Source organism: Botryllus schlosseri, chromosome 5 (genome assembly GCF_051294905.1).
Source record: "Botryllus schlosseri isolate E-star chromosome 5, Bs_hap1, whole genome shotgun sequence".
In the NCBI taxonomy this organism is placed as follows: domain Eukaryota; kingdom Metazoa; phylum Chordata; class Ascidiacea; order Stolidobranchia; family Styelidae; genus Botryllus; species Botryllus schlosseri.
In genome coordinates, this window is record NC_137240.1 from 3,503,707 (window position 1) to 3,521,942 (window position 18,236).

Sequence of the window (18,236 nt, forward strand, 5' to 3'; positions counted from 1 at the left end):
GCGAACCACACTTCAAGATCCCTTTCGCAATCACGTGTAGGATACATTCCCTGATTAAACTGATTATTCTTGGCATTTTCGCCTAGCCCTCTAATACGGCGAGTTAGAGGTCGTCAAGATTTCGAATCGTGGGTCGCTGAAAGCTTTCGGACAACTACTTGATGTAGGAAGCGAACGGCGTGACAACTATACTGAATCGAGTTAATAGCGTAAGATGCAGAAATTGAGATCAGTGACCGATATGGCATAACGCAGAGGAAAATAAAAACTAATGAACTTGAGTCGTAAAGGTCTGTAAGGCCTGTTAATATAACAAAGGACCTGTTTATAAAAGTCAACCATGCGAGTTGGGGTTGTGGACGTTTGCGGGATAGAGTCTTGATAATCGGGGCACAGTGGAAAAGTCCACCATGCTAGTCTATAATAACAGGAAGCCACGTACGTGAGTAAGCTGTAGCTACAAAAACCTGCTTGCCATGACCTGAAAAATAAACAGTAGCCTATAGTTTGTAATACTGATTGCCTACAAGTAATATCTGATTTACTCGAGTAAAATTCTCTGATTTACTCGAGTAATAATAACATTTTTGGAAATTCATACTCAATTTTAGAGGCGATAGTTTTGAAAATAAAAAAGCATTCCGGCATATACAGCTGATTCCGCTGTTACGGACACTTTTTCCGAATCGATATACATAAGAACTGTACTTGCGTAATGCAGGAATTGCAATTGTGTCCTGCTGCTTGAATCGGCACTGATCGCACATAACGTACAAGAATTGTCATTCAGGTTTATTGGTATGGTACAATTATTTCGATACCACAAGCTTCAACAAATAGCGTGTATGCTTCATAACACATGTCCATCGCCAGCCCAAGTATACACGCTACACAGGGAAATTAGGGCATCTTTCTCCACGATTCCTATCCCTTGTAAGCTGACAGAAATCCAGCGCAGTGAAGGACTGAATCTCTCAATCCAGACATCTGAAAATTACAGACATATTAAAGTGTGAATCATTTGCTCAATTCCGATGGTGGAAGCAAATAAACTTGAATATAGTTAGGCGGCCCCTTGAGACGCGACTTGAGCTCTCGCGTTTCATGTTGCGTTACAGATACTGCTGAGGAAATTCGAGTATATCAGTAATTCGATTCTGAACTGACTTATTTAGGCTTCAAGTCGGTTGAGTATCACTGATTATGACATCGTACGAATATAAATAATGGGAAAAATTCAAATATGCGAATTTCATGCAACCACAATCAACATAATATGCCAGTTCTATATCGCAAACGTAATTTGGTATTTGATCGACCATGAACCGCTCATTGCGCTTTGTGAAGATGTTGTGGGTTGATCACGACCTCACATATACGTCGTCATTTACGCTAAGGTCCCTACTTCGTACTAATTATTCCGTGTGCTGAAATACAATAAATCCCATGTACTAATAATTATTCCGTGTGGTGAAATACAATAAATCCGAAGTGGAAAATGATATGGAAATTATATACATTCTCGTGGATAAATCGACTCCTAGTGACAAGGTGCGTATTATTTCAGCACTCTGAAAAATCATCTCTCGAATCATTGTGCCCATTCCTCAGAGTTACAGATTGGAATCGTCGTTTTCTCGTGCTATAAGCGAATGATAATAATTAACCATAATACATCAGCCAACCTCCGGGCTTTTGCTGAATGCTCCGGCCATTCTGGTAGCCCAACAATCTCCGCACGACAGGCCATGCGCCAGATAGTACCGGTAGATGTCACTTGCGGGGTCGTACATCAATGCACAGTCACAGTCGTTTCTGAAAATATGATAATTGAATCGTTATTCATTAGATATAGATAGTTACAGAATAACTGTTTTAAAACGATTCTACACAGTCAGAATTGATGCGTCCTTGCTACAATTAATACAATCGTATGTTAAATTCTGTCACGCCCCATTGAACTACCATACATCCTTTTTAGCCTAAAATTCCTATACATCTTTTTTGCCTGAATTCCCAAAAAGACCACGAAAGTAGTTAAATTTTGACCGAAAAGATAGACGAGGTTTTATTTAGTTAACACCACACAGCTATAGTGTTAATTGGGTCGAGCCGGAGTGATGACCTTTTTTTATGTCAACGCAACAAGATTTCCATTAAATATGTCAGAATCAGCTGTTTTCAGTTTTGGTAAACCAACTTTTATGATTTCATAAAAGTGTTATCCTTTCCCGTTTCCGAAATATGGTAACCCTACCGTTTACAAATATAGATAGCTACACCAGTTGATGTCACATCAGAGTTTATCCTCATGAGCACGGTACCGGCAAATACCTGTACAGCAGACTTAGCTCGTTTCGCACTATATAGTTCTGCCGTAGCATTTTCAGGAAAACCAGAAATTAGATCAAAATTAAATAATTAAAACTTTGATAAAATTAGAGCGCATGAGCATTTCACAAATTATATTGCAAATAGAATTTGAGAAAAGATTGCATTCAAGATTACATTCAACAAATTAGATTGGAATTAAAGTACCAGCACTCGCATTTCGCTCATTTCTATATCGTTGGTGAAATCTGGCCGGTACGGAACGCTACCATGCAGACATATATATTAACATGCTGTACGCGTTCATTTCTTACCCGTTGCATTCCCCATCGGACTGCATGAACGTAGCTATAGTGAAGTAGTCCAAATGGTCCATTCGTTCTCGCATCTGATCCATCATACAACTGCCGAACTCGTAACCATTTCTTCTCGGGCAATTCACCTTGTCACTTGACCCAAAGGTCATCTTCTTGAAATGTGGCACTCTCCCCGAAAAGTGGTTATCAATGGATCGATACACCATATCCGATAATGAACTGGCGGTGTCTAAGCATATTTTACATCATTACACATTGCAATTGCCAATGCGGACTCTATTGTACCGTCATGTTCCACGAGATTCGTGAAGTCAACGAACGTGTCGATGCAACTATTCAAAGCCGGCAGGACGTCGGAGCTCCCTTTGAACATTTTGGTAGCCGCCTGTCGCCAGCAAGCGGCAGTGTCGCGGTTCCTGGATGATCAGATCACATTGGAATTAGAGTCATGGTGAGTAATTTGAATATATCACATTATGGTGAGTAATTTAAATATATCACATTTAGAGTTAGACTCTAAAAAAGGTATATAATGCACGATATTCTCAAAGTAAGAAAGAATCAATCTCCTTAAATAAAGTAGACCTATGTTATAAAGCAGGGTTTCCTAACCCTTTTCACACCTTGGCAGGTTGTGTCTAGTCTTTCGAGGTCAAGTTTTGTTGAGATCTTAGTTAGTCAAACTCCGTTTTTACAAAAGTTATTTTGCAAGCAACATAGATATCTGTTAAGATGCCAAGGCGGTTAAGTCCATCGCGGCCTGACTAAGACTTTTTATACGGCCCGCTAGCCACAATATTTGCTTGATAATTAAAATCATTGAGAATTACAAATTTAGGTTGCTATTTTGACAACGGTTTGCTGTAACTTCGATTGATCGTATCACAGCATACCAAAGTGCAGTATAAAACCACGCAGTAGTGCCGTTAGTGGAGATGACATGTCTGTGGAGTGGGGGTGTTCAAAAATGACGTTTTTTGAACCCGAATATTTTCGGCTGGCATAGGCCTATACGTCAGGGGTAATAATAGAGGATTGGAAAGAACATTGCATATCGACAATCGGATCAGAAAATATGACGTCACCTGCATGAAATTTCGAATAATCGGGGCGAATAATGCGACGAAAACTTTTCCCTCTTATTGCATTGCTACTATAGGTTGGAGTTGAGCTACAGTAGGTGTGCAGCCCATTTTTCGGTAACCGAGAGCAATTCTATCACGTAGCCAGTACAATTTGAAAAAAGTCCATTTTGAACAACCCTTCTAAGAGTCGTAATCAACGCACATGATTGTTACAGTGCAATGAAATAGGTATGTGGTCGCTTTCTGCATCATTCACACTGTTATACTCGAATACTCAGCTGGAATAATTTGTGCAATAGGTCCGATGTTGCCACAATAACATACCCAGAACAACGAAAGTAGTCCGTTTCCTGATACCACTGTGAGTAGCTGACGATGAAATCTGTCACTTGATTCCAATCCCACGGTATGTCTGAGGTCAACCTCTCCATGCATTTGGAGAAAAATACTCTGGTTATCACCGAATCTTCGCCAACTTGTCTCCGGTGTCGACCTCTTATTAGGTGACATCCTGCAAGGAAGATATTGATTTCATATGTCACGATGCTCGTTAGAAACAGAAATGTTCATTATAGTTGATAAAACTACTGTAGTGATGTCGCGTCTAAATTATTTTCCTTCATCAAGTTCGTTACCTTGATGATATTCTGTTTGTGCAAGGTAACAAGATCACGAACGTATTTCGACAACGTTAGTATTTACAGCTTTTCAAAATTAGATTAGAATTAGAGCACATTTTTTCAGACAAGGCTACATTAGAATTACTGTTGCACAGTGTTTTCCAAATTGGATAAGAATCAGAGTCACTGAATTCGCGAAAACTTGCAAATTGAATCTTTGATTCAAAGTTCATTCTCATAAGCATGACAATGGTAAATGTCTGTACAGCAAGCTTGGGTCGTTTCGCGCTTTCAGCATCAGTTAGCCTATCCCTCAGCATTTCCAGGAGCAGCAGAAATAAGATTATATCATGGAAACATTTCATGAATTAGATTGCCACCAATTCGCCTTGATTGGTCCAATTAGACAACGAGAATTATCTACAGTTGCTCATATCTGGTCACGTATTCTTGTACGTGGATTATATTCTATAGGCCTTCCTTATATGCTAAATCTTAATCGTGCGGTCTTAAAAATGAGATCACTGTCAATTTCAATCTCATGTCACCTTCCGCGGCCTCCAATATTCATATCGTAGGCCCCGCCCCTTCCCTTTGAGGAGGTTTTGAGTTACAGTACTTCAAGTACGATGGAAGCTAAGTTAATCAAGTGTATTAATCTATCGAAACAAATGTACCACCGACTTACCTTCCGCTGTGGCAGCTACAGCGAATATAACCAGTATAACAATGGGACATCGATCCATATCTTCCGATCTTGTATGGGCTTGCCGATCTTGTATGCGCTTGCTAACTGAGAACTGTGTGTCCTATCCGACACACGCATCAGACTTTTATATGTTTGCGAAAACGGCTACTAATTTTCAAGACTTGGCTTCTGAATAAATTTCTCTTTATGCAAAAGTACTAGGTGTTGCCGTACCCATTAACTGGTTATTGTTGTGGATGTGGATGACGTCCGTAAATGTCACAATAGAAGTATAATGATCAGTGCACCGTTGAAGAACTGACAATCAACTACATTATAAAATAACCACAATATACTCAATGACCGCCTACTCACGGTCATTAATATGGTACAATTATCATGTAAACTAACTAGCGAGACTGGTTTGTTGATTGCGCTACAATTTTCAGTACCATACTGAACCGAGAATGCTATTACCGAGGTGGACATGGAGAGTTGAGGCCGATGATGCCATAGCCAAATCAAGCAATGTAGTTGGACCAACATATCATGCAACGACAGAAACTCGCCTACACATAGACCCTATTTTTAATAACTACCTGTGATGTTTATCGCTATTAATGAGTTATTTGGAAGTCAGAATGTCTTCTTACTGGCAATGTGTATGTACCAACAAATTTTTAAGTTTGTGCCAAAATCGAAACGTGATTTCATGGCAACATTTGATGTATTATATTTATTCTACTTTATCGCCAGTTGCGACCAAACATTCGTCTTTGGCTTGCTGCAGCTTAGATTATATCACACAGCAAGAAAAGTTAGAACATTAAAGGTTTTCATTCAGGTCCTTCCGACCAACCGGGTGCGGACCGAGGATACGTTCGAGCAACAAATTTTGAAAATTCATAAATAATTTTTCAGAAGGTGGATATTCATGTATATATGTGCGTATGCAGAGCTTGTATCAAAGTGTTGAGCCAGCAAAAGAGCTGCTCATATCGACTGAATATATGGGGGTTAGAGAGATCATTTAGCAATTTTTGATCCATCGGTACCACATCTCCCATACATAACCGAGAATGGACTTGACCGAGAATGACATTACCAATAATGGACATTACCAAGAACAACATTACCGAGAACGAGATGTATACCCGAAATATACCCACATAGGGTTTCGGTAATCTCCGCATCAGTGATCAAACTTCCTTGCATGTCGATTTATTGTCATTGCGTGTGTCGCGGCGGCACTAGGAATAACTGAGGGAGCTTGCGTCATTGAGAATAGTGATGACTTTATTGAATTTAGCTGGTCTGAACAATTGCATCTGCAATAGGCCTGGTGCCCAAAATATCCTTACAGCTGTAGCCTACGCAACGTAGCTCACGTCCGACTCTCGCGACTTCACTTCAAATCGGATTGCAATATTCTCGTCTGCGGGTTGCATTTGTTCTGCATTTGTACTACTGTCTGTCAGGATGGACAATGGACATATTAAGATCGAAGGCTTTGGCAAACAGTGACGGTCAATGTTGGCCAATGTTTTATCGCTGTACCGCGCGCTTTGCCCGAAACTTCATGTCTTCGTGTGTCTCGGCGAGGAAGGGGTTGGACTCGAAATACATTTGTATCATAGTCGCGTGCGCGCTCGTTCCACACCCCATACACTAACGCATCTCAACGTTCTTCGACAGTGTTTTCTCAGAGAAACCAATGACGGACAAATCTTGTCGTTTATTTGTTTGTTTGTTTTGTGGTTGTTTTGTGGCATTCATGGTGTTTGTTGACTACTATGATTGCCTACCTGTGTGAATCTGGCGTTTCAACTCTATTGCTGTAGCCTACTTCTTTCGTTCAGCGTCAGACTTCAACCGTAAGGTGACATCAGATGGAGGCCTACATTGACAACCGTAATTCCGGAATTCGAAGAACTTGTCAAGCAAGATCAAGGACAAGGCTCTCATTGAGAGTGTGGGTTGAGTGAAAAACAGTGCTTGCCTGACCTACTTTCGTTTTTACAAAGCTTGAGTCCGCGGATATATAGGGGAGCTTGAGAATAGTCCGCGGGACAAAAGGTTGAGAACCACTGCTCTAGGGTTACCATACGTCCTCCTTTAGGAGGATTTATCCTCATTTATCAAGATTTTGAAAATGTCCTCCGGCACGTCTAAATGTCCACTGTTTTGGCAATTCGTTCTCTACAGCTTTTAGAGCCAAGATAGTGGATAGATACGAGTGAAAATGGGCATAAATGACGCTAAATGGTAAGTGACTTATTTTAGTCAACTGACGTAATTAGTGTGAAAGAAAAACCGTATTTCTGGAGTTGAGCCGGAAAGTTGATTTTATTTTTAGTCTACCGACCAAGAAGTGGGAAAATTTTACCATTTATCTGGATTTTCTTCCGGTAGGTATTCAAAGTTTGAAAATGTGTCCACCTTTCCCGATTTCAAAGTATGGTAAACCTTTCTCATACTTATTTAGAATTGGATAAACTGAACTTCACTCAGAAACTGACTGTCGCGGATTCAATCCACTTTGGAGAATAAATTTCATCCGAATCTTGATATACGAATCCTAATACGAATCTAATTTTGGAAAATTCTAATGTAGTAGCCGAATATGTTATAGTTATCCATGTCTGTTGGTGTACGTTGCATATGCTCAGATACTACTTACACCCTCCTTTCTCCCACCCTCCTTTCTCCTTATGAATGGCAAGGTACACACGAACACAAATTTTGATCAGTAATATGTATTTCAGACCGATGCTGTCTCGAGAGAAAATAACAGAGTATTCCAACCCAGAATAAGATTGCCAACTCCCCCGAAGGTATTTATGTCCAGCCCAAGTAAGCTATACACGGAGAAAATGGAAGTATCTTTCTCCGCGATGCCTATCCATTGTAAGCTGACAGAAGTTCAGCGCAGCGAAGGACTGAGTCTCTCAATCCAGACATCTGAAAATTGCAGACACAAGGGAAAATTGCAGACACAAGGAAGTGTGAATTATTTGATCCATTTCGGTGGAGGAAGAAAATGAACTTGAATATTAGACCCCTAGAGACGCGCCTTGAGCTCTCGCGATTCAGGTTGCGTTACAGATAGTGCTGAGCAAATGCGAGTGATTCGATTCTGAATTGAGTAACAGGCTTCCAGTCGATTAGATATATCACTCATGACATCGTACGAATAAAAATGAAGGGGGAAAGTTCGAATATTCACATGTTACGCAACAACAATTAACGTATTGCCTGATTAAAGGTATAAATTGGCATTTGATCGAACATAAAACGCTCACTGAGCTTTGTGAAAATATTGTGGTTCACAGATATGTTATCGAGTTCAAAGATACGTCATTTACACTATGTTATCGAATTCACATTATGTTAGCGAGTTCAAAGACATGTCGTTCACACTAACGTCCATAGCAGTGGCTCCCGACCTTGTTGGATTTAGAAGCCGCATGTATACACTTTTTATTTAATTTAAAGGTAGCTATAGTCTACCTCTAGCATGCACATATACTTCTACAGATTCTATATCGGTTATTGAAAGAGGCAGATTGGCGAGCGTTATACATATAATAAATAAACTTAAAATGCGTACAATTGCTATACATATAATAAATAAACTTAAAATGCGTACAATTGCTACAACATAACATCTATGTCGTTGCGTGATAGCTCCTCATACATAGATAGCAGCATGATGCACAAGTTTGCGGGAGATTATACGCTGAGTAATGTTGGACTTAAACTGTAATTTATACTCGAGTACGAGCTGTCACTCGAGTACGAGCTGCCATTTGTATGTTAGTAAAATTGTGTCGAAATTTACTCTTCACAGACACGATATATAAAGCTCTATACGCCAGCAGGCTCTATACGCCAGCAGAACTTGAAACATATCCGACGGGTATTAATTAATCCATGCGTGTGACGCTATAGTCTGCAATAATTCTATTTCCCGGTTTTCAGAAGCGGCCTTGGATGACTGAAGACACGGCTACACGGCTAATATCCCTAATTCTACCATTAATATACAGAAATGGACCATAACTGTTCACGGAAACAACAACTACCGTCTATGTTATTTTGCGGGATATTTAGATGTTGGACCCAGGGTTGCGAACCAGGGTTGCAACCAAGTCACAAGGCTCCGAGTCACAAGTCAATCTCACTTTGATAGTTTTGACTCGAGTCAAGTCGAGTCATTTTCAATTCACCACTGAGTCAAGTCAGAGTCCAAGTCAGCGAGCAGAGGGTCGAGTCCGAGCCATGGTATTATGACTAGAGTCCTAGCTCAAGTCGTTGTGCTGAGTGCTCAGTTTCCAGATGAAGTCTTTGTTAACCCACTTTTTATAACACTGTTGGTGAGATATCGAATGGTTCGCATTCATAATATACTAATTTTCCTCGCGCTTAGCAGTTTCTGGTCGCATCTTCAAGTACCAGTACGAATAGACGAAATCTTAACAGTGTGGTTACTTTGCTATTCTTCGAAATTACAATGAAATGCCGGTCTTGGCCGTCTGAGTCTCGAGTCATTCGACTTGGTTCGAGTCATACGCGATGACTCGAGTCCAAGTCGATTCCATACACAGATTTGACTCGAGCATTTCTACATTTTCAGAAAAGGACTCGAGTCAAGTCGAGTCGTGTGAAAATCTTGACTCGAGTCGGACTCGAGTCATTACAACCCTGGTTGGACCCGCGGTTGGGAATCACTGGGAGTCACTAGCTTGTACTACACATTTCGTGTGCTGAAATACGTTAAATCCGTAGTGGAAAATGATATGAAAACTATATATATTCTCGCGAATGAATCGGCTCTTAGTGACAAGGTACGCATAATTTCAGTACTCGAAAAATCATCTCGCCCTCCTTGACTCAAATCATCAGAACCCATACTCGATTCAGATACGAGTACTCGAATTATCGTGCACAGTCCTAATAGTTACAGCTTGCAATTATCGTTTTGTCGAGCTCTTAGCGAAAGATCTTCAGCAATAATATATCAGCGAACCTCTGGTCTTTTGCTGAATGCTCCGGCCATTCTGGTAGCCCAACAATCTCCGCACGACAAGCCATGTTCAAGATAGTACTGGTAGATGTCACTTCCGGGGTCATACATGGATGCACAATCACAGTCGTTTCTGAAAATATGACCATTGAATCGCCGTTCTTTACTAGATATAGTTATATTTGTAACTGTTTTAAAACGATTCGCCGTATTCAGAATTGATGCACCCTTGCTTCGACGATACAATCGTTCGTTAAATTCTATCAGTCCGCATTTACTAGGGTTACCACACGTCCCTTTTAGCCTAAAATGCCCTAATACCTAGAAAGATGTCGAATTTTGACCTAAATGATAGACGACGGGTTTTGTAGTCAACACCTCACAACTTCCGTAACAAGTGGGTAATTAGGGAGTCGAGCGAGATAGCGTCGGCTTCTCGAGCGGTAGGTCGTGGGTTCGATTCCCGGCCGGGTCATACCAAAGACTCGAAAAATGGTATCCGCAGCTATCCTGCTAGGCGCTCAGCAATCACGGATAGCATGGAGGAGAAAAAAAACGGGGGCGCAGACTAGATGACCTCATGGGGCCGTATCGCAACTCCGTCGTCAAAAGCATCTCGATGGTGCAGGCGAAAAAGAATATCATATCTCTCTCTCTCTCTCGAGGTAGAGTGATAGCCTTTTTTCTCGACACAGCAAGGTTTCCAGTAGATACGTCAAAATCCGCTATTTTCAATTTCGTTTATGATTTCAAAATCCGCTATTTTCAATTTCGTTTATGATTTGATGAAAGTGTTCTCCATCCATCATTCCAACATATGGTTGCCCTACCATTGACAAGGTTGTGGATTTAAGGTATCCGCTCTGACCCAGCACAGAGCATTCGTAACTCAGAATGACACTAAACTGCAGCACGTCTATCTAAGCCAACACCAGACTTGAAGAATTAGGACTATAATTAGAATTACAGCTACACGGGCAAATTGAATCAAGTTCAATTGATATCAAGCATCATAACGACAACTGTGTGTACAGCAAATGGTACCGATCTTTCTCTGCCATCGAGACATGTCACACGTTGTACGCGTCTTACCCATTGCATTCCCCATCATACTGCATAAACGTGGATATGGTGACATAGTCAAAATGCGCCATGTGTCCTCCCATCTGATCCATCATACAGCTGCCGAACTCGTAACCGTTCCTTCTCGGGCAATTCGCCTTGTCGCTGGAACCAAAGGTCCTCTTCTGGAAATGCGGCACTCTCCCCGAAAAGTGCTTGTCAATGGATTTATACACCATATTCGATAGTGTGCTGGCGGTTTCTAAACATATGTTATATCGTTACACATTGCAATTCCCAGTGCGAACTTTGTACTATACTGTCATGTGCCACGAGATCCGTGAAGACAACGAACGTATCGATGCAACTATTCAACGCCGGCAGGACGTCCGAGCTCCATTTGAACATTTTAGCAGCCGCCTTTCGCCAACAAGCGGCAGTATCACGCTTGCTGGATGATAAGATCACATTAGCATCAGAAACCAGGCGAGTAATTGATATTATTTCAAATGTTAATAGAGTTCGGACTATAAAAATGTATAATGCAAGGTATTCTATATTCACATCGGAATTAATCAGAATATTTTCGGCTGGCACGCGTCAGGGGATGTCGTCAGCAACCGAAAATATATTCGGTATTATTTCAGCGTGACTGTACTATTCAATTTAGGGATATTACAGATACATATTTATCTGAAATCTGGAATAATTTTGCAATCATCGCACACTTACAGTGTGTTGCAATCAAAGCAAAGGTGAATAGTAGACTATGATACAACAATGAAATTAACGTAATCAAAATATTTATATTGATGCATATTAGTGTTCTACTGCAGAGAGATTTCAAATCTTAGTATTTACGGTGGATCGACCTAACAAAGAATTTGTCACCGTAAATACTATTTTTACAAATCTAAAATCATGCACTCCTGCGACTTTGCTCGTAGTGCTTGGAATTGAGCCTAAATTTTTAGTACGTGTTTAGAACACCCTAATAATTTCTCGGAGTAGCCAGTAAAATTTGAAACTTGGATATTTCTGATTCAATAAACCCAAAACTTTGCTTCTCTTATAGCAATGCCTCAATAGGTTGAAATTGCACCAAAATCGGTGTGCAGCCGGGGCCTACGATAACTTAAGTTATCGTCGTAGGCCCCGGTGCAGCGTTCGTTTTAGTAGCCGGTACAATTTTTAAAAAAATCATTTTTGGACAGCCCCGCTGTGGAGTCGTGATCAACGAACAGGGTTGTCACAGTGCAATGAAATAGGTGTGGTCGAGAATAATATTGTAAATTTGTACATCATTCATACTGTTATGCTCGGATACCCAGCTCGAGAATCTAATTACTCGGGGAATCTATTTTGCCGATATTGAATATTCAACATCAATGAAGTATACACCAGGGTTAATTTGTATAGTAGGTTACAAGTTGCCACAATAACATACCCTGAACAACGAAAGTGGGACGTGTCTTGATACCACTGTGAGTAGCTGACGATAAAATCGGTCACTTGGTTCCAGTCCCACGGTACTTTCGAGGTCAACCTCTCCATGCATTGCGAGAAAAATATTCTGGTTCGAATCGAATCCTCGTTAACGTGCCCCCAGTGTCCACCTTTTATTAGGTGACATCCTGCAAAGACGGAACCGATTTCACGTTACTCCCTAGAACTAAAAATATTCATTATAAATCATAAAACTACTGTAGTGATATCGCGTCTAAATATTTCCTTTATCAATTTCGTTACCTCGATGCTATTCTTTTTATATTCGAGTATAATTAGACCATGGTAAATGTCTGTACAGCAAGCGGCGGTGGCTCGATTCGAACCATGTACTATATAGAGTTCTGGAGCATGTTCGGTAACACCAGAAATTAGTTCATATTTCATAACATTGCACAAATTAGGTTGCCGCCAATTCGGTACGTAGATTATCCTACAGGCATATGCTGGATCGCGCGGCCGCATAAATATATGTCACCGTCAATGTCAGTGTTATGTTACCTTCCCTTGATGGATACCAAGTCACGTATTGTGTAATAATCTATCGTAACAAATGTATCACCGACTTACCTTCCACTGTGGCAGCTGCCGCAAATAAAACAACTATAGCAACGAGACACCGATCCATATCTTCTGATCTGGTATTGGCTTGCAAACTGAGAACTGTGTCCTATCCGAAAGATGAAGCAGACTTTATAAGTTCGCGAAGTCGGCGACTAATTTTTATGACTTGACCTTTCTATAAATTTCTCTTTTGCAGAGAAACAGGCGCTGCCGTAACCATTAACTGTTTATTGCTGTGGATGACGTCCGTAGATATTACAATAGCACGGTTGATCTGATAATTGACTGCATTATATAATAGCCACAATATACTCAATGACCACCTTCTCGCCGTCATTAATACGATGCAATTATCATGTAAAATAACTAACGAGGTAGGTTTGTGTTTTTCATTTTTTCATGCGTTATCTAGCGACTCTGTAATGGTCCGAGAGGCGAAAATATTTCAATATTTCCAATTTGGTTAACCGTACATACTGACGTTCGCTCCTGATGAGAGTCCGTCGAAAAGCTTCAAGTGGAATAAATTTGGCAATATATCAACATATTCTTTGTTGCAATATTAACGTTTTGTACTTCAAAATGCCTAACAAAATGACTTCACAATTTTCATATCTCAATGAAATGATGGATATAGCCTAATCATCGTTATACTCGACCCGTGCAAGTGACCCGAGAGTCGTCTGTTATATAACACACACAGCGACCAACACCTTAAGAGTAAAGCTGGCGAAAACATTCTGAATGATTTAGTATAATATGACACGGCATCAAGGGGTTAGCAGAGTTTTATCCGACGTTGTCCGTCATCATACATCTATCGTAAATTTACTCACTGAATGACAGACGAATAATATGTTGGCAATTACAAAACGTGACGTAAAAAAGGCATTCTATTCGATTGACACCAGTAAACCTATCTTCAATGTCCTTGTCAATCACGTAGGATACATTCCTGACTACCTAGCTTTTACGCCTAGGCATCTAAATACTGTGGGTTAGAGGTCGTCAACATTACGAATGGTGGGGCGCTTTCGAAGATCTACTTGAGAGAGATGCGAGATGCAGAAAACAGTAAGTTGGGTGATTGACCGTTAAAGAAAAGTCAACCATGCGAGAGTTCAACATCGTTGGGTATCATGGACGTTTGCAGGCTGACCTTTTGATAAGCAGAACACAGCGGAAAAGTCCACCACAATAATCTAATAACATATAACCATTTGAGCAAGCTGTAGCTACAAAAACCTACTTACATGCGACGAAAATTAGAAGCTGCCAATAATACCGTGCAGTGTGCAATAGTAAACACTAGAGCAAGTTTTTGCATCTTTTGCAACTTTTTTTACAGCTTTCGTCAGCTTCCTAAATACTCAAGACGTTACGTAGTGTGGTGTTTTAAGCTGTTTGGATTAATCTCATATTGCAACTTTTCTCCATATTTACAAGCAACTTTTTGCTGCTTTTTCGATTTTTCATGCAACTTTAGGTTTTTTCGATTTTTCAGGCAAATTTTTTCGATTTTCCGCGCAACTAACTTTTTACTGGACATATTTGGTACTATATGTAAATAGATAGCACAATTATTTCACTGTCGTTTAAATTTGAGGTCCTTTCTGATTTGACGTACATTCAGGCTTGACCGCCGAAAATTATATTTCCATCGGGTCAATTTTGTCATGCTATTGATTTTGTTGAAGTCACCAACACTCAGTTTTGCTATAGGCTACAGTGCCTTGGATACGGATAGATTAGAGTATCTCATACCTCAATAATTTCAGGGAGCTTGCCCATAAATGTACCATTTTAGTGTAAGTTTTGTGAAAAATGAATGCAACTTTTTACTGCAACTTCTAAGAAAAATAAATGCAACTTTCCACGGATTTGACTGCAACAAAAACTAGCCCTAGTAATTACTTTGAGCAACATCATTTACTGATATCACTCGAGTAGAAACATTTAACTTTATTCTCATGTACGAGGCAATAGTTCTGAAAGTTAAAAAGCAACTTCAGGTATATTTTCGAATCCGCCAATTGGGACACTTTAGGTCCGTTCATTGTTTACCGTAAAAGACTGTACTGTCGCGCAATAAAGGAATTGCAGCTGTGCCCACGCTCCATTCCATACTGCTTTAATCGGCAGTTCGGCACTGATCGCACACCAGTGTTGCTAATTGGCGCATTTGGGAGCCAAATTTCGTAATGTTGGCTCACTTTCATGCTGGTTGCCACCGGAATGTTGAGTTTGGCACGTTGGAACTATTTTGGCACTTTCGAACTTCTTCAACTATCGTAATGTAAATTTGTTATACGGCACATTAGATCTGTTTACTCAAGCACCCATGCAAGAATTTTATGTTGAAATTAGAGATATAAAGGTGTGAATCTTCCTATGAATCTTTAGCGTGCGTTACCGACGTCACCCGACCGGTATCGAAATATTAGGTCGCAGGTCACTTTATCTGCTGCCAAGATGCCAACTATTATTCTTCGCCACCTGGACTACTACATATGTTTCCCATTATTGGACATATGGATCCAGGTCGAGTCGAGATACTACCAAGTTTGATGATTCATGGGAAAAGTTTGCCGATAGTTCGTATATTCGTGCGACTTTTACTGTTGCAGACTTCTAGATTTAACTTCAACCCTATAGGCCTGGCCGGGAACCGATGGCTCGCGAGCCATATATGGCTCTTTTTGGCATAAGATATGGCTCTTTGCGAATTTTTTTATTTTTGTGCCTAATTGATCAATATTGCAGCAAACAATTCTATATTTTTTGAAACAACAGACAGGAGGTCACGAAATAACATCATGCAACGAAGTCATACCAAAGGGTCCGCCCGCCCGCCCGAATATGTTTAATTATTATTTACGGACTCTACAGTTTTGAAGACACCTCACTCAGCTATCCATGTAAGTATGAGTAGATAGGACAATAAATTCATAACAATATATATGCAATTACCGACCTTATTGGCTGATTTATCACGACTTATCAAATATTTTCGCGCCTCGCGCTGGCTCACAAAACGGTACCACCATAATTTCGTGGTAAAAGCGAACAACGTGAGGGGGGACGGTTTATAACCTTATGGAAGCCCGTGACTCAAGTTTTTTTTGGGGGGTGGGGGCCTGACGAAGTGCTGTTTCGTTCCTGGCAACGGGTATACACCCGGAGATGTTTAATTATTATTGAGGGTTCCTACCTTTTCAAACACACCTCACTCAGCTCTACCGGTAAATCCGATTACGTGAGCAGAGAGAGGGTAAAAACTAATAGCAATATGTATGCAATTCCCGACCATATTGACCGATTCAGTCATCAAATTATAAAAATTTCTCGCGCTTTGCACGTTTAGGCTAGAAAAGCTGACACACTGAATGTGCAGCCAATGTAGAGGACAAGTAGCGGGAAACAGCGCAGAGGCTGAGGGGGGTCTGGGGGGCGAAGCCCCCTAGAAGTTACGCTTTTCACCCTATGGGGGGCCCAAGACGAATGTTTTGGGGGGCTGACAAAGTGCTCTTACGGCCCTGGGTATGTATACTGTTGTATAGTGACCACTGACCAGACCATGTTTGGCTCAACCTACATTTGTCATCATGGGTCCTCGCTTTTACGAATAGCCCCCACAATTATTACCAACCAGACTACAAAGCCATCAGGAATACCCAGGGCCGTAACAGCACTTCGTCAGGCCCCCCCAAAAAAAACTTTGGTCTTGCGCCCCCCATAGGGTTATAGACCGAACTTCTGGAGGGCTTCGCCCACCAGACCCCCCTCCGGCGATACACTGTTTACCGCTATTTATCATATTCATTGGGTGTTTGCGGAAATTTTATAGAATTCATGATTTCATCGGGCAGTATGATCAGGAATTGCATATATTGTTATCAATTTTTATCTTCTCTCTGCTCACGTAATCAGATTTGCCGGTAGAGCTGAGTGAGGTGTGTTTGAAAAGGTAGGACCACTCAATAATAATTAAACATCTTCGGGCGTATACCCGTTGGCAGGAACGAAACAGCACCTCGTCAGGCCCCCAAAAACGTGGGTCTTGGGCTCCCATAGGGTGATAAAACGACCCCCCATCTCGTTGTTCGCGTTTGTCACGAAATTAACTGCACTGTATTGTGAGCCAGCGCGATGCGCAAAAATTTTCCATAATTTATGATAAAATCGGTCAATCAGATCGGCGATTGCATATATATTATGCTATCAATTTATTGTCCTCTCTACTCACGTAATTAGATTTACCGGTAGAGCTGAGTGAAGTGTCTTGAAAACGGGAGGGCCCGTAAATAATGATTAAACATCTTCGGGCGGGCGGACCCGTTGATATGACTTCGTTACATGATGTTATTTCGTGACTTCCAGTCTGCTATATCAAAAAATATAGAATCGCCCAAACGTAGGCTTCTAAACTAAGAGACACACACGATTTCAAATTGGTATTTCTTCACTGGCATAAAATTTTTCCCAGCGGGATGGTATTTGTCTTGTGAGGTTCAGATTGCAAAGCCAGGAACATTCGGCGCCAGTCATTTAGGCGCCTATGGACAATTAAACCTATATGTATTTTGTATAGCCTATATAACGAAGTCTTCGGTCTGCATAAGGGCATAGACCTTTTCGGCCAAGCTTTTCTCGCTGCCGATCGTTCTGACACACTTCTTGGAGTCGCATGTTATATGGCCTAAAACTTGATTGTATGTCTTGGTGGGTCGTGGCGCGGTAATGGCCCAATACCCAATAATATAGATAAATGGCTACTTGAATTCGCGTGCAGCGCGAAAAAATTTTGGAAAAATTGCATAAATTTTTAAAAAATACTCTATGATTTGTGCTAATTCACGAAATAATTTTGGCCCCCTTCGAGCTCGCCCCCCCCCCAATTGGGGGGTTTGGGGTGCGTCAGTTACGGTGCTGGGAATACCATGCAACACCAAAAACATGCATTAACTGTAAAATACGTGTAAAAAGTCGATTTATAGTATTACTGTTGTCAACGACTGTTGGAAATCTAAATGGTAA

At 40.8% G+C, this 18,236-nt stretch overlaps 2 protein-coding genes across 2 annotated transcripts; both read right to left on the bottom strand.

Annotated features, from left to right (window-relative positions):
- Positions 1-777: 777 nt before the first annotated feature.
- Positions 778-5,234, bottom strand: LOC145439638 (uncharacterized). The gene is made up of 6 exons (XM_080317152.1): positions 5,042-5,234; positions 4,058-4,244; positions 2,934-3,064; positions 2,646-2,877; positions 1,686-1,815; positions 778-987 (listed from the first exon to the last, which is right to left on the bottom strand). Exons 1-6 carry the CDS (start codon positions 5,097-5,099, stop codon positions 925-927), a joined length of 801 nt encoding a protein of 266 aa, XP_080173278.1. The 5' UTR covers positions 5,100-5,234; the 3' UTR covers positions 778-924.
- Positions 5,235-7,781: 2,547 nt separating this feature from the next.
- LOC145439637 (uncharacterized) lies at positions 7,782-13,324 on the bottom strand. Its single transcript, XM_080317151.1, has 6 exons — positions 13,206-13,324; positions 12,577-12,763; positions 11,450-11,580; positions 11,160-11,391; positions 10,071-10,200; positions 7,782-8,002 (listed from the first exon to the last, which is right to left on the bottom strand). Exons 1-6 carry the CDS (start codon positions 13,261-13,263, stop codon positions 7,940-7,942), a joined length of 801 nt encoding a protein of 266 aa, XP_080173277.1. The 5' UTR covers positions 13,264-13,324; the 3' UTR covers positions 7,782-7,939.
- Positions 13,325-18,236: the final 4,912 nt, after the last annotated feature.